Raw genomic sequence first — 16,918 nt, forward strand, 5'->3', positions numbered from 1 at the left:
GATACATTACAGATACCACAAATTGATACTTTTATTGCAGAGGAATTGGATAAACCTCTGGTGCTATCAGAATTACTAGATGCTATAAAGTCACTTCAGAGCGGGAAAGCAGCAGGCCCTGATGGCTACCCTGTCGAATTTTATAAGAAATTCTCCATTCAGCTAGCTCCCCTCTTATTAGCAACATTTACAGAAGCTAGAGACAATCAAATTCTACCTCAAACTTTTCGACAAGCATTAATCACCATCCTTCCCAAACAAAACAAGGACTTATTACAATGTGCATCATACAGACCAATTTCACTTCTGAATAATATGTTAAGATACTCTCTAAAGTCCTAGCTAGAAGGATGGAGAAAGTGCTGCCTTCAGTAATATCACAAGATCAAATTGGATTTATTAAAGGCAGACACTTAGCTTCCAATCTCTGACGCCTGTGTAATGTAATATATTCACCTGCAAAGTCAAACACCCCGGAGATGTTATTATTGATGCAGAAAAAGCATTTGATATGATTGAATGGAACTACCTTTTCACTACATTAGAGAAATTTGGGTTTGGGCCAATATTTGTGCATGGATCAAACTACTGTATACCAATCCAGATGATTCAGTTTGTATTAACAACATTAATTCAGACTACTTTAAACTAGAATGTGGTACCAGACAAGGATGCCCCTTATCACCACTGCTATTTGCTATCGCCATTGAACCTCTGGCAGTTCACTTTCGAAATGCTTATCAGATAAAGGGGATTATCAGAGAAGGACTGGAACAAAAATTTCTCTATATGCAGATGATATGGTTTTGTATATATCAGACCCACAAAATACTGTGCCTGCAGTCTTAACAGCACTTACAGAATTTCAAAAGATCTCTGGTCTCAGAATTAATTTGAATAAAAGTGTGCTCTTTCCAGTGAATTCTCAAGCATACAATATTAGATTGGACACCTTCCCTTTTATTATTGCAGATCAGTTTAAATACCTAGGGGTAAATATCACAAGCAAACATAAAGCTCTTTAGCAATTTGTATTTTTAATTTCTGTCTACTGTTAAAGTGTTTGAAGGTACATAATAAGAGGTGTACCCACATTTGAGTCATGTTGATCTCTTATATGCTGGAAGTGCTAGCCCCTGCACTGATGATTCAACTTCTTCAGCTGCCCCATTGACAAAAATTAATATAAAGTATTATTTACAGGAATTTGGACAATTCAGGAGCTGAAGTATGATTTGTTCATATTTTACAGTGATTTAAATTATAGAAACACTTAAAGGTTCATGAAAATGAACATAAAATAATTCTAAATTGTAAAGTGTAAATTGCACCTTGGTTTTCGGCACACTAAATTTTAACAGACCTTTGTAGACAGCACTAGTATGCATTTCTAGCCTAAGCTGTCAAAACCTTTTTGTTTTCAATTTTGCCACACCAGAAGATGAAAGCAGACTTTAAATGTCTAAAGGTGCACTTTCCAGATAAACTGGCTTAATAAAGTTGATGGCATTACGCCTATTGTTAGTATTTCCAGTTGAAATCCATGGCCAAATCTGAATGTTTTTCACCTGGGAAATTAATCCGGTAAAGGTTTTCTGCATGTGAAGATAAATAAGTTCCCATTTGCTGCTGTAATTACTAATACTTATTAAATACTTCTTAAACTTAAGAATGCTTAAGGGAAATTACCACTTGTCACAAAATGATACCTTTTCTCTGTTAACACCTTACTACACTGTCGTGGTTATAACTACAAAGATTTCCTTCCATTTTTCTAAACCTGAGTATTCAGTTATAGGACGATAATGAAATGGGGGCCATCCCATATAGACTAAGACACGTTACAACCTAGCAGAAAGTTTTTTAAATGTTTGAGGACACTCAGAGATAATCCATGAATACATGAGTAGAATGTGCAGATAATTCCTGGGCCAGAATTTGAACACAAGGGATCAATACTGACCACACTGTCATCATACTGTTATTGGTTTTAATGTGGCAAATGAAAAAAGAAAACATGTTTGAAAATGTACACATGGTGTAACATTTAGGTGCTTTTGAGGACCGTGCAGGCACTGCAGCTCTCAATGGACTCTATTGAGCAAGTCAGTCTAGAAACTTCTCAATCCATTTCCAGTTTGCAGGGACCAAAGGTAATCACACTAAAATTGGGCAAAAGACTGAAAATAGGATTGAACAGGACTCTAGTCCATCACAATGACCACTCTCACTCACACACATATAAACAGACACATCATATTCACACAGAGCGACAATTTGCAATTCCCAATCAACAACCTACTGTAAATAAACATTTTTGTAATTAATTCCTTCTTTGTTTGAGCATGTCTGCCCATTTTCATGAAATGAGACTTGCAAAGGTATTCAGTTATTGCAGTTATTAGGGAAATTACAAATCTCAAGGGTAAACTTTATTAATGCAATTGTTTGCTTCTTGGTCCTCTCTCTATGCTGTTCAAATATAACACAAATTCCTAATCAAGTGGGTTTCCCATGTGAAGAGTCATGTGCATTGTTGTAAATGTATTGTGATGACATTTGCAGCACAAACATCTGAGAAGATGCTCCACTGGCAGAAGTGTTATTTATCTTTTTTATTGTCTATCTGAGATATCCCATATTTAGGTAACCCAGGAGGATTGAATTATATTAAAAGCATGAGCAGGACACCAAGGGGTCAGAAAGAGAGGGAAAAGGTAGTTATAGGTACATTAAAGTCTAAGCCGAGCTCAAGTTCACGGCCTACCATAGACGAAGTTGGAAGAGACAGGCAATAAAATCAGCCAGGACCTCATGCTGCAGCATCTGCTCCAACCGATAACGAACATGGAAGCATCAGCATGGAAAAAAATTGAACAAGATGTGAACAGATGGTTTACTCTTCATCTTACAATGTAAAGATTAACATCCTTCCTAAGCTTCTTTTTCTATATCAGACCATCCCCACATACAATAACAAATTGTTCTTTAAGAAGTTAGATTCAATTATAACTGGATTTATTTGGAATTTGAAACATCCACGGATCCAAAGGGCGACTCTACAATAACCTAAAGCAGCAGGGGGCATGGCACTACCTAACTTTCAATTTTATTACTGGGTGGCAAATATACAAGCTACAAAGCCATGGAATTTGACCCAAATTAATGAAAATACACAAACCTGGTCTGCAATAGAAATAAAATCTTGCTGTACTTCTTTATATGCCCTCCTTGTGTCCCAGTAAATGCAATTAGTTTATGGTTAATATACTAATAATCCAGTTGTCTGTCAATCACTCAGAATATGGAACCAATGCAGGAAGCACTTTAAGGCAGAGAAGCTTTTATCTGTCGCACGTTTACATGACAATCACCCTTTTCTACCCTCTCAAACCTACACAATATTCAACTTTTGGAAAACGTTTGGGATTAAAACAATTAGAGATTTTTATATAGATAATGCCTTTGCATCTTATGTTATGAACAATTATACTTCAAATTTAACTTTCTATCAACAAAATCAGAAACTTTGCTAAACTGAACCTCACTTAGCCTGGTTCCTTTGTTGTTTTTGTGTAATTTGTATATTCATTCAATCCCCACAGAGTGTTCCACAGATATTTTTGTTTCCATATTAAAAAAACATCAAGGGTTTTTGTAAAGTGGCCCGGCGTGTCTGATTCTGGATGTGTATTTGAGTGGACTGATAAACCATCTAGTGAAAGTTGTTTGCTCAAAATGTGCAACATGATGAGTGTGTGTGTGTGTGTGTGTGTGTGTGTGTGTGTGTGTGTGTGTGATGATGCAGGTTCCATTCCATGCTCCCATCTTCCTTCTGGGAGCTCTTGAACCCTACACCGTCTGTAATATCACCGATGAGCTAGGCAGTGAGGCACAACAAAGTAAGGGGATGGTGCAAAAGAGGCAAGTGCTTTTATTAAAACCAGCAAACAAAACAAGGTGTTCAAAATAAAGTGCAGTGCTTCAAAATAAGTCATTAAATAAATAATCCATTAAAATGAGTGAATTAGTGGAGGTTAAAAACCATTAGAAAAAAAATCCTTTAAAAAAACAACGAGGTTAAAACAATGGCTGGAAACAGTCTCTTAAAAAAATGCCTTTCTTTTACTAGTGATTCCCCTGCTTCTCCCCAGGGAGTCACCCTACATGCAGCTGACCTTCTTCTGCTCGACTGGTCTGGTGGACTCCCAATCCCTGGCTTTGTTCAGCCCCTGCCAGACTGAGACTTGGCTTCCCTCAACGGCCAGGACGCTCACGCTGGGGATTCTACTCCAAATCTCCAACTCCCGCTGCCTTCGCTGCGGTGAGCCAACCTTCTCCAGGTCACTCCTGCTCCCCACAAGCGCTCAGCAGGAGCGACCACTATCATTGGGCCTTGGGTGCAGGCCAAATACCCCACTCGGGCTCGCCTCTCCCAGCTGCCTGCATCTCCCAGCTGCCTCCTTCTCTCCTGCACACACCGGCTCCTTAACTTCCAGTTGCCTTCTTCCATAACCTCCGTTTCTTTCCTTTTTCTTCCTGTTCTCCTCTAGCCGCCTCGCGCTTCTATTTATTACAGGGACGTGGATCAGATGTGGCAATTAGCAGCTCCTGGCGGCAATTACGGATACGGACGACTCCTCACCTGTGCACTTAAGTGAGGACCACCCGCATCACGATCACCCGGGAACCGCTCCAGCCACACATACCACGGCCCCTTTCTAAGACGCGAGTGCGGCGGTTATTTATTTAAAAAGTGGCCTCTCCGATGTGAGCTGTGGACCCGCTACACCACAGTGTGTATTTTACACATTTAAATCAATACATGTGTGGTATATTGGATAGAGCTACAGAAGGCTGGATCAGGATGACGTGTTTTTTTTATTTAAACACATCTCCGTTATTAAATGTTTTTATACTTTAGGTGGAATGATGACCTATTGATGAGAGCTACATAAGACTGGGTTCAAATCCCAGACATGTCACTGTTTTTGTGGAGTTTGCACACGACTGTGTGGGTTTTCTCTGCGTGGTTTTCCTACACACCTTTCTTCTGGTGACTCTCAGGTGAGACAGTGTCGATCTATGCGACTATACACTGTGATGGACTTACATCCTACCAAGGTTGCTCCCTGCCACACTAAACCTACTACTGAAACAGACTTTGGCCTTCTTGATAATTGGATTAAGCACATTCTAAAGTGAATGGCATAACAGATGCATGCTTGCCTTACATAAACTCTGTCACACTTAGCATCAGTTTACAGAAAGAAATTCAATGTCTTAAAAGATTTATATATGTTTTTCTTTCTAGAGTGTTTGTTCCAAATTACATCTCCAGAGTGAGTGTGCAACTTCTAGACTGCAGCACAAGTAATAGAACATTGGAGAACTGTCCAGTCATTCTGAAGATAAGAGCCAAAGCACCTCCACTGCAGAACTCGACATTTCTTGACTGTAAAGATCGGAAGCCTTGTGAACTGGACACAAACTTGCCCTTCTGGGAACAGTGGTACTATATTATGGTGGAAAGATATGTTGGGAATGTCAATATCTATTTCCGGATTGGAGTTCAAGTGAAAGGTAAGGTATTTCAAAATAATGGAAATTATCAACTGTCCACTATATATTGGTGAAGTACTTATAACTAACAAAGTCTAATAACGGATGAATGAGGAGGGAGCCAAAAATTGTCATAGTTGTTAAAAATAAAATACTTTACTATACATCTTATAGCTAATGCATTTTAGTCACCATCAAGATACTCCCCTTGAGATGCAATACATTTCTTAACAAGTCAGTTAATGTCAAAAAATGCAGTCATTGCTGTCTCAATGTTTGATGTGACCTGATATACTTTCTTTGGCTTGGAGAAAAAAAATCATCACGCCACATGCACAATTGTAGAATAAATGTCAAAAATATGCATTCGATCAATTCAGCACAATGCCACTTGGCAGACTGATTAACAAGACTATAGACAATTTTAAGAGAGCCTCCTTTGGTAGATATTTCAGCCAACAGCATTTTAGGATAAGTCTCTCGCACTCGTAGACGTCCCTCGGATCCCTAGGGCGGACTCCTCCACAATCGAACCCACTTTTCTTTAAAATCAGTGGGAGCGATCCTGTCCCTTGAGCACCAATACTTTGCTCCATCCCTGACCCCAGACCGTGTTGACTTCTCCTTTTTGGTTGGCTGGCTGGCTCATCCTCTTTCTTTCACCCCAATGCCTCGCTCTCCAAGCTTTTTTCCTTTCTTTTTCGTCTCTTTCCCGATTTTCTTTTTTTTCCCTCCCTTCTCTCTGTGCCAGCCCGTTTTTATACGGCTCCATGGGCACAGCACCACAGGAAGCCGATTAAGCAATTGAGAATGATCACACCTTCATGTGTTCATGTGTAAGTGCAACTCGTCCCAATTATATCACAATCCCTTCTGGTTAAATTGATAAATACAAATTAACACCTAAGAGAAAATTAACCTTAATTAAAGAACCACAATTGCCAAAATGAGGGGCAAATCTGTTTTAAGGTACAGACTCGTATTTTACATAACGCAGAAAACTTTCAAACTGACTAACAATGACAAAGATTAAATAGTCAACACAAAATATATGTGCTGCCAACTATACGCTGCTGCTGCTGCATATAGGCTTATTATTCCACAGAGTTTTAGTAAAGTCTTGCTTAGACAGAACATACTGTGGGTTGGCAAAATCTGGTTTGCCATATCATGGCTTGCAAATGACAGAAACATTCAATCAAAAGAACATAATGTTCAGCATGCACAGATGCAAATGAGTAGCACTATTCTTCAGATTTTAAAGGTATGTTGAAGGCTAAAATCATTTGTACAGTTCTATCGTCAGGGCAGCTCAGTAGTCTGCTTCACTGCCTCACAGCTCCAGAGTCCTGGCTCCAAGTCCCAGACCCATGAGTTTTCTGCATAATACTCAGTTTTTCGCAGATATCCTAATGGCACATATGGAAGCGTGAGGGACTAAACTCTAAATTGACCAAATAAGAGTGAGTTTTGGTAAGATCATGAGCGTACTGTGCAGTGGACTGCCTCTCTGTCTAGGACTGGCTACTGACATGTCCTGAATCCTGTCAGGACAGGCACAGGCCATTATGACCCTGTATTGGAAGAAGTGGGTAAAGAAAATTAATAAATATTGACTTCAATCAAATTATTATATTTTAAAGTGTGTATAGTTTAATTAAATATACTTCATCTTTTATTCAGCTTGTACATTCACAAGCAGCAGGGTGTTTAGCCTTGTGGGTCTGTCTATTGTGATTTAGCTGCCTCTAGGCTAAAACTGAATTTAACAGATTGGTTTGTAGCATAGCCATCCAAATCATTTACATAACTTTAACAGAATGCATCAACACCAACAATGACCTTAACCTCTACATTTTAAATAAAAGAGAAACACTTCTGCTATAGCTGTATGCCCTCTCTACCCATCTATACACAAAGCACCTTATCCCGTAGGTTTCTTTCCATCTATTGTTTACAGTTCATATGCAGAGATTTTGAAAGTTATTTCAATGCCATGTAGCAGGTGAGACTAGCAATGGATATTTTATGGGAGCAGGGTTCTTTCAGTACCAGACTAATATGATAAAGCCACTCAGTCAATATGTAGTCCTTGATGTTCTGATTTATAGGTACTTTCATCACATTTATATTATTTACACTTTTATGCTATCCTTGTAACTTTTATACTGTGAAAAATCTCTGTGGAAAAAAATATGACACTGTGGGAAATTATTGATGTTTTTTTCTTGCAGGTTGTTGGTTGCTAGTGTATAAGAAAGACTTTCCAGTGTTTTTTTTTTTTAAACTGGACAAGAACGGCTGATTATTGGATACGGATATCTTTGACTAAAATAGTATGCTATCTTAAAATCATATCACTGAGAAAAGAAGAGCATTCCTTTTTTGATTCTCTTCAAGGTTTCATTAAAGGGAACAAATTACAGATCAGTAAAACAAATAGTGTTACATTTTATTTAGATATGTTCACGGAGAGCATTCCTGCAAAGATAAACTGTACAGATTCTGTGGAGCTCTGTAGTAATCAATGAAAGAGAGCTTAAACATGTTTCCTAAAGAATGCCATTCAGGATGTGAAAGGCCCAATCCAGTTAAACATTTAAATTAAATTTTAGCATGTTTCCATTTATGATGCAGACTTTTCTATAAAACAATTTTCTCATTCTGGATGGTTTTCTCTTGCTTAGTCTTCTTAATATTGATGCTAGCTTCACTATGCAGGACGTCATAAAGAGTACAGTAATCTAAAGAAAATTATCATAGCAAAAAGTTGTTTTGATTTGGCGACTTGTACAAGCAGATTGTTTGTATCACTCAGTTGTGTTGTCATTATGGCTTCACCATAAGCGTGACATATTTATATATATCCTTTACCAAATACCTTTTAGTATTTATTTCTTCCTTGCTAAGCTGGTTCAACCCTCTAATGAAGATATATTATTTAGGAGGTCAGTTCCGTATGTCATCATTTAAATATAGACATTTTAATAGGATTGTGATTTTTGAAAGAGTGCAGCTGCAAAGGCCAGAAATCCTTTATTAAAACCGAACAAGGGCTTATGTGCACTTTTAAAAGAATGCACTCATTTGCTATATTGATGTCCCTACTTGCTGTTTCCATGGGAACTATGCATACTGTATTGTTATTATCATTTCTTAGGAGTACTCATAAACCCACTAGCTTTGTTTAATATTATATTCATACAAGATGACTGCATTAAAAGCGGAGGAACTAATATTGTTATTGTCACAGTTTTAGACAAAAAAAGGGTGTTGTAGCTTGGAAAGTAAAATGTCTTCTTCTATGACAATAAACATAAAGGACATCGGTATGTTCACCTTAGATCTGTGTCTTGTTCAATATGCAAGTTTTTTCCCAGTAGCAGGAACTGTCAGCTTAAGACAAACATTGATGCTCACGCTCCATTCTTTTTAAACACTCCTCTCCTGGGCAAACAAAAAATGGCTGTACTGTAAACATGGAGTATGTCAGACTGTTAACATGATTAGTGGAGCCGGAATCTAGAAAGATAAAATGACTGGCAGTTGAGAGAAAGATGACTTCAAATTGTGTGTATTTTACAGGCTGCTCCTCCCCAAAATACACAGAGTAAGATTTTACCGTTACATTATTTCAACTCAATGGAGCATTTACCATTTTGATCTTGATCCAATACCATGCATGGTTTCTTTCTGTTTCAGATCACGGCAGAAAGTGATAAGCACTGCTGTTATCATAGCAGGATGCTCTAAACTGTTTTTGTGAATTTAGATTCCTTTGGCATTTCCTAGCAAAGGTTACTTTGATCATCCTCCTTTATTGTTCATTGATTTTCTGTTTGAAGGAACGCTTAAAGGAATACTCCACCAAAAATGATACTGTTTTTAAAAATGTTACTTACCCATGTTGTTATGAGAGTTTTCTAGCACATAAGTCTCCAAAAATACTCAAAATGCCCAATAGAAGAGGAATTACTGTCAAGCCCAAACTAGAAACAAAAAGCAATGAAGAATTTTCAATAATAAAAATATTAACTTTAGCAAAAGCCCAGAACAAACATATACTCAGAGGGACAAAAAGGTATAGAAGGCAATGTCATCAAAATACAATCCCAAAAGTGAATAAAGTCCCAATTCAGAATCCAAGAGGCAAAGTTTAAAAACATAGCACAGGTTCAGATAACCCAGCAGATCATAAAAAGCACAATAGCAATAATTATGAGAGAAACTCACCACAACCACATTCAGAATAAACTACTTGGGACTGTACGTTTTCCCAGCCTTAATAGGGATGACCACCCATAAAACATATGGAATATACACAGATACATAGAAACTAAATGACTAAATGACTACAATATTAAAATGAACAAAAAAAATGAACAAATCATTTCACCTCAGATGGGTGAAAACACTTGCTGAAACATGACACATATGATTTGTAGTGATGGCCGACAATTTCTGTTTTGATGCAGAATGAAGCTAACAAAGTTTATACTTTAATGGAAGGTCGATTTTAAACTGGAGACCTGCCTCTACTCTAGTAAACTGGCCAAGAGTCCTGTCTTCCATTGAAAAGCTTGACCCAGTATGAAAGAGATTCCATGTTGTGGATTACTTTCATTTTACTGGAGAAATCGATTTAATAATATTTAATAATATTTTAGCAAGAAATGCATGCATTCTACACATTTGAGTATATGATTGGATGACATGACAAGGATTATGCAACATGTTATCCAGCTTTGGTCACTGTCCCTTAACGTATAAACTTTGTTAGCTTTGTTCTGTATGAAAATATGAGATTTACATTTTCTTCGGCCATCCCTAAGTAACATATAAAAAAAATATATATATATATATAATTTTTTTAACATAGAAGTCCTCTCCACAGTCAAATTCTTGGAGATTTTCCTGTCAAAATAGGCTTCCACCCCTTGTGACCTTGTAAAGACATAAACAGCTTCAAATAAATCTCACGACAGAGGAAGGGTTAGCACAAGTGAGTGCTTCTTATGGGTTATAAATCATCTGTGCTGTACAAATATGGATGTGATTCTTTCTGAGTTTCAGTTTTAAACGTGATTTCCAACAAATTCTTAATTGCTATATGTGTCTTGTGTTATGCAGTTCTGTGATGTTCCATTTTGCTCTGCTACTACACACATATATATAATGACATTTATACAATACTAGCTGTCCCCCATGGCTCCACCCACATAGTAATGAAACAGGACAAACTTTAAAAATCAATAAAGAAAATGTATATTAATTTGAATTGAGAAGAATTCATATTGCTAGCTTTTGTATCCGAAGGCCTCTTGATACTGTATACAATATTTTTGGTTTTGCTATCAGGGGCTAGAATGTAGCTGTGATCTCCTTGCCAAAAATGTAAAAAGCTGGCAAGGTATCTCTGGCCAAACAGAAGGTAGGTACGCTCCAACGTCAAACATTGCCACTATATCTGATCATGTTCAGCTCTGATGGAAGAGCGTGCCCCGTGTGGGGAGAAGAGCACGTGGCCGTGATATCACTGCCAAAAATCAGGTACCCTCTAAAACACACATAGCTGTGATCTCTCTCTCTCAAAAAAATCAAACGTTAGACTTTAACAATCTCTAGACAATGTCTGCTGAACAAACAGGTATCACTAGCTAAGCAGAGGTAAGGTACACTCCAACACGTGGCGAGTAGAGCGACTCGAATGGAAGGTGGCACATGAGTGAGGATGCCCCACCTGGCTCCCAACTCCTGAGGTCCCACTACCCTCCCATTGGTCCGCAGCCTGTCTCTCGGATTAGCTCAAATAAACTGGTGCCGCAACCGAACTATAATACTCTAGCGCAATGACAGAAGTCACAAAATCGACTGGAATGTCCCAGCAAATTATAGAAAAAAACCCAGTCTAAATCTGTTAAGTAGGTCTCTCGTGAAAAGCGGACAGACAGATAGACAGATGTTGGATTCTATATATATAGAGATGTCATTTTAAGTGATCCCATGAACTCTATCTGAACTCTATCTTCAAGCAGTTTTCAGTGTTCAAATGTTAGGAATATTTATGTTTTTTTACCTTACTGTATGACAGATCAGAGACTTGCTCTCTCACTTATAAATTCTGTTTCGCCATGCACATTTTGTTCTTTCCTTCTAATTTTTCACATTTCCTTTTCTCAGCAATGTCTACATCTTTGTGTTTCCTGCTGAGATTCCTTGCGCTACTGCCAGCCCACCTCACCTCCTCCAGAACATACTCAAGCTAGCTGGCCCCTTCTAAGAGCTATTCTGTCTTGCTGACCTTACGTTTTTTGGGCTAAATATTGAATCTCCACTATTTTGATGCCCAAAGTATATTCACAGGGGTCTGGGATGTGACTGGGCTCTCTCTAGGAAGTTCATCAACTCAGTTTTTTTGTGAAGTATGCTAACTTACTGAGGGTTTTGATCACAAGTGTGTCAAATGTATAATATACTGAGAAAGCTCAAATATGCATCTGTGTGCAACAAACAAGGCAACACTGTCTTGCTTAACACAAGGTCCATCAATGGTAACACATTAGTATAGTCAGAATTCGTCATAGTTTTCAATCTTCATAAGTTTTGCTTAACTGAAATACAGCAAAAACCCAATGGTTTCAGATCTGTAAATGAGGTAACAACATTTGTTTAAGTTTACTTTATAGCAGCCCGCAGCTTAGGTCACTGCGGCTGTCTGACTGTAATTGTTATACTGTATTTGAATTGAACAGAATAGCCATTAAATGCATGTTATCCTTTTGATATATTTTGCTAAAAATGATAATAAATTCCAGTCCTATCCTTCTCATTCTACCTTACTGTCCTTCTGGATACAAAGGGACTATTCAAAGTGTTCTAACTGCATTATTGACTCAGTTAAGCTCTCTGACCCAGTCAATCATACTTCTTGGTATGCTTTAACACTCCTATATGTAAGTTCATAAATGAATTTCTCTCCTTTTCTTGTTAACTTTCCTATCCACTGTGATCTTCACATATTGGACCTGATCTGCACACCTGGCTTATCTGTCAATGACACTCTTAACACTGATTTGGGCCTCAGTCCATAAACCCATGCTTTTTGCTGTCTCTGTTCCTCCACATTTCTTAAATTGTAAATGTCTCAAATTTCCTGCAAAAACATTAAAAACCTGTCTGTCCCTTTATTTGTAATCTTTCTCTTACCGTAAATAAATATATTTATTCATTATAACTCAGCTTCATTTCACTCAAAATAAAATTGCTCTTTTGAAACCCTGCTTTACACCTTCAGGTGTGTAGTATAACTATGAAAGGAGCTGGAAAGAGAATATCGTATAATTCTGGTCTCACTCTGCATGCCGAGGATTTCTCTGCCCATCAAATGGATGTCCTCACACTAAACAATTTTTCCAGGGAATTTGTTGAGCCGCAGACATTCGAAGGAAGCTTCTGTGGTCGCCCGTTATATAATGTAATGTGACATCTCTAGCAAATCAGTCAAAGCTCTCTTTGACTAGACACAATAAAGTTGAAATGGTTTGATTTTTCTCTTAAGTCACAAAAATGGGTTCTTGTGTGTGCAAAAGTTGACAAACAATGAACGCCCTGCTGGAAATGTAATGCATGTAATCTGTCTTCAGGTAAAAAAGGAAAGTGCAAACGGAAGAGAAATGTTGCCTGGTTGTCTTCAGACCTTTGCTAGTTTTTGTAGTGTGACACTGGTCTTACATACTGTAGATGCACTAATTGCTACCAAGGCAGCATGATGGAGGGTGGCCATGATAACTCAAGGGCTTTGCCTCTTTTTAGTTGATAAGCTACATCAGTCCTCACCTCTGTTACTCTGTTGCCATTTCTTCCATTACGGATATGAAAAATTTGATTACGTTTTCCATGATTAATTAAAAAATGAAATGATACTGCTAATGCTAGTCTATCATCCTCTTATAGTCCTCTTTGTTTTCCTTCTCTCACTAATTTCTTTACTTTACGTCCATCAATGACCTGCTTTGTAGAATGAAGCCTACCACTTGTGTACTGCCTCGTATCAACTCCTCAATTATCAAATCCCTTCTTCATGTAATAGTCTTGTATAGCATGAAAATAATATTTATACACTTTTAGATATTGGCTCTGTGTCATCTGATTGGAAAATTGCCTTTGTTACTGTAAGTCTGGTCTTGTCATCTCACTTACAATACCTTTTCTATCTGAAATTCTGGAGTGTGTTGTAGCCTCCCCACTCACTAATTATTTAACGTCTAATAATCCAATAGAAGAATTTCAGTCTGGCCGCAGGGTGTAGCATGGCTGTGGAGCTCTTCTTTTCAGGCAAATAACTAAAGAATTTAATACTCTCAATAACACCATTCTTCTATATAAAATGCAGATCATCCTGAATATCTCTAACATTACTCTCCAATGATTTAAGTCCTTCCTAATGGACAGCCAAGGGTTTTTTAGTCTGGGCAAAAGCAGGTCTATCTTTGTGTCACTAGCACAAGAAATTCCTCAAGGCTCTGTCTTTGGCCCTCTGCTTTTTGTGTCCACATTTACACTTGGCCACATTATTCAAAGCTTTGGAGTTGTTTATCATTTTATGTGGATGCCACTCAGATCTCTTATTGTTAGAAGATGCATTTCAGAGTTGTCTGGCAAACAACTTGCCTTGAAGAAATTAAATGCTAGATGGAGCACAACTCTTTACAATTAAACTGCAACAAAACAGATCTCAAGCTAATTGGCACTACAGCCTAGATTATGAAAATTAACTTGTTTTCATTTACTCTAGGTGATATTGTCATACCTTTGCCTTCTGAGAGGAATATTGGCATCATTTTTATTCATCCCTATTTTTAATTCAACTCACATAAAATTCTTTATACAATGTCCTGCATACATCCCTGCAACAGTCGGCACATAATGCAAGTGTGTTCTGTCTTTCTTGCTGCCTGCATCTTACAGGACTGAATAATAAAAATCCTGTTGCTTACCTATAAAGTTTTAAATGGAACTGCACAGTAGCACATCAGCAACTTTCCAAATCACTACAGTCCTGCCAGGGCATACCAGTTCACAAATTCTGGCAGTCTTATCGTGCCCCAAACTGACCTGTGCTTTAAGGGCACACCAAGACTTTGCAATTACCTCCCTAGAATAATTAAGTCTGCTAACACAATTCTCTAGGGAGATAACTTAAAACACCTCAGAACTGCATTAAACATACACTGACATTCTTTCCCTTTCTCTCAGTTCACATTCTCTGTCCAGATCCTTATGGTGGTACTCTGCATTGTAAACTGCTGTTCGCTTATTGTTTTTCAGAACTTTGTATTTTATTTCTGTTTTTTGTGTTCTTGTTCTAACCCTGAATTTTGTATTTCATATATTTTATTGCCATTTAATATCAGCTTCAGCATCTTATTTATTGGACTTTTCCTTTTCTTCTATTATTATTGTGTCCATTTGAATACTGAAGTGCTTTTGGTATAGGCAAGGTTCTATATGAGTAGTATGCATTAAACTAGAGTACAATAAGTCTGTCTTTGGCCATACACAGCTTAATATATTAATGAATTTGTCTCACTTGCTGTAGAGAAAAGCCAAGCAAAATGACACCTTTTATTGGCTAACTAAAAAGATTACAATATGCAAGCTTTCGAGGCAACTCAGGCCCCTTCTTCAGGCAAGATGTAATACAGAGACTGGAGTTCCCTGTGTTTATATACACACTCTAGGACAAGAAACAACATTGGTAAATCTTTAAATGAGAAATTTTAAATGTAAAAAATTAATAGATTCATTCAGGCTAGGGTTAATTTAACAGGAGAGAAAAGAACAATGTATTGTCAAGATCTCTGGATAAGATAACTGTCCAACAAAGTTTTTTGAAGTTTGTAATGAGTTATTTCAAAACAACGTGGATCTGTAGACAGGTTGTCTGTCATTCTGAGAGATGTAAGCAATCCTCATATCTGGCCATAAAACTCTTGTCTCTATTCAATCCATGTTGTAATGCATTAAGTTTTAGCATGAGTTTAACTTCCCATTCTTTTCTCTCTTGCTGTGTTTTGAAGTTGCCCATAAACACTGTGACTCTAAAGTCCCTCTCACAATGTCCATGGCTGTTGAAGTGGGCTGCTACAGGAACATCTGTGTTGCCGTGTTTAATGTGGAACCTGTGTAAATTCATTCTCTGGCGGAGTGTTTGTCCAGTTTCTCCCACATAGAGTGCAGTGTCAGGACATTTCATGGAGAAAATTAGGTAGACTACATTAGATGATTTGTAGGAAAATGATCCCTTTATGTGATGTTCAAGTCGGCAGTGTGGTATAACTATACGGTCTGTATCATAAATGTGGGCACATGTTTTGCATCTTTTCTGTAGGCTTGGAGATGTGCCATTTTCTGTTGGTTCACTTAGGGAGCTTCGGACAATTAGTTGGGTTGTCTGTATGCCAGGAGGGGAGGTCCAGGAAATACATTTTTCAGTGTTTGGTCATTGTTTAGTATTGGCTGAAGTTCTTTTATAATTTTTCGATGTGTTTTAAGATGTGGGTTGTAGGTGACAACAAGGGGGATGCGGTTCTTGTTGTCTTTGTTTTTATATTCCAGAAGGTTGTCTCTGGGTATGGCAGTAGCTCTTCTTATTTGAGTGTCTGTTATTTTGGGGGTGTAACCTTGTCTGATGAAATCTTGTCTGAGCTCCTGCAGTTGTTGATCCCGGTCTGTCGGGTCTGAGCAAATACGATTGTACCGTATTGCCTGGCTGAAAATAATGGAGCGCCTTATATGCTGGGGTGGAAGCTATCACTTTTCAGGTAGGTCCGTCTGTCTGTCGGTTTGTGAAAAACAGAAGTTACAAGGGTGTTGTCTTTCAGTTGAACAGTGGTGTCAAGGAAGCTGACTTCTGTTTTTGAGTAATTCAGCTTCAGCTTTATGTTGCGGTGAAAACAATTATATTCATTATGAAAATGGAGGAGGTCCTTCTCACCGGCAGTCCAGATTATGAAGATGTCATCTATGTAACGGAGATACAACATTGGTTTTATGATGCACATTGACATGAAATCTTCCTCCAATTTTGCCATAAATAGGTCTGCATAGTGAGGTGCAAACTGACAGCCCATTGCAGTCCCCATTTGTTGCAATTAGCAATCTTGTCCAAAAGAGAATAGATTATGTGTCAGAGTGAATTTTATCATTTCTATTACTGACTTTGCGGGTAAATCATGTTGTTTGAGGTACATTTCACATGCCAATATGCCATCATCATGGGGGATGTTTGTGTAAAGTGCCTCAACATCCATTGTGGCCAGTAAGGTTCCCTCAGGTAAGGGGACTAAAGCAGACA

The 16,918-nt window shown here is 37.9% G+C and overlaps 1 protein-coding gene across 1 annotated transcript in view; it reads left to right on the top strand.

Annotated features, from left to right (window-relative positions):
• tmem8b (transmembrane protein 8B) overlaps positions 1–16,918 on the top strand; it is a 653,793-nt gene that overhangs the window by 451,878 nt on the left and 184,997 nt on the right. The window contains exon 5 of the mRNA XM_028805536.2: positions 5,315–5,583. Within this exon, the coding sequence (XP_028661369.1) occupies positions 5,315–5,583 (269 nt within the window). The remainder of the gene's footprint in view (positions 1–5,314; positions 5,584–16,918) is intronic.

The sequence above is a fragment of the Erpetoichthys calabaricus genome, chromosome 7 (genome assembly GCF_900747795.2).
Source record: "Erpetoichthys calabaricus chromosome 7, fErpCal1.3, whole genome shotgun sequence".
NCBI lineage: Eukaryota > Metazoa > Chordata > Cladistia > Polypteriformes > Polypteridae > Erpetoichthys > Erpetoichthys calabaricus.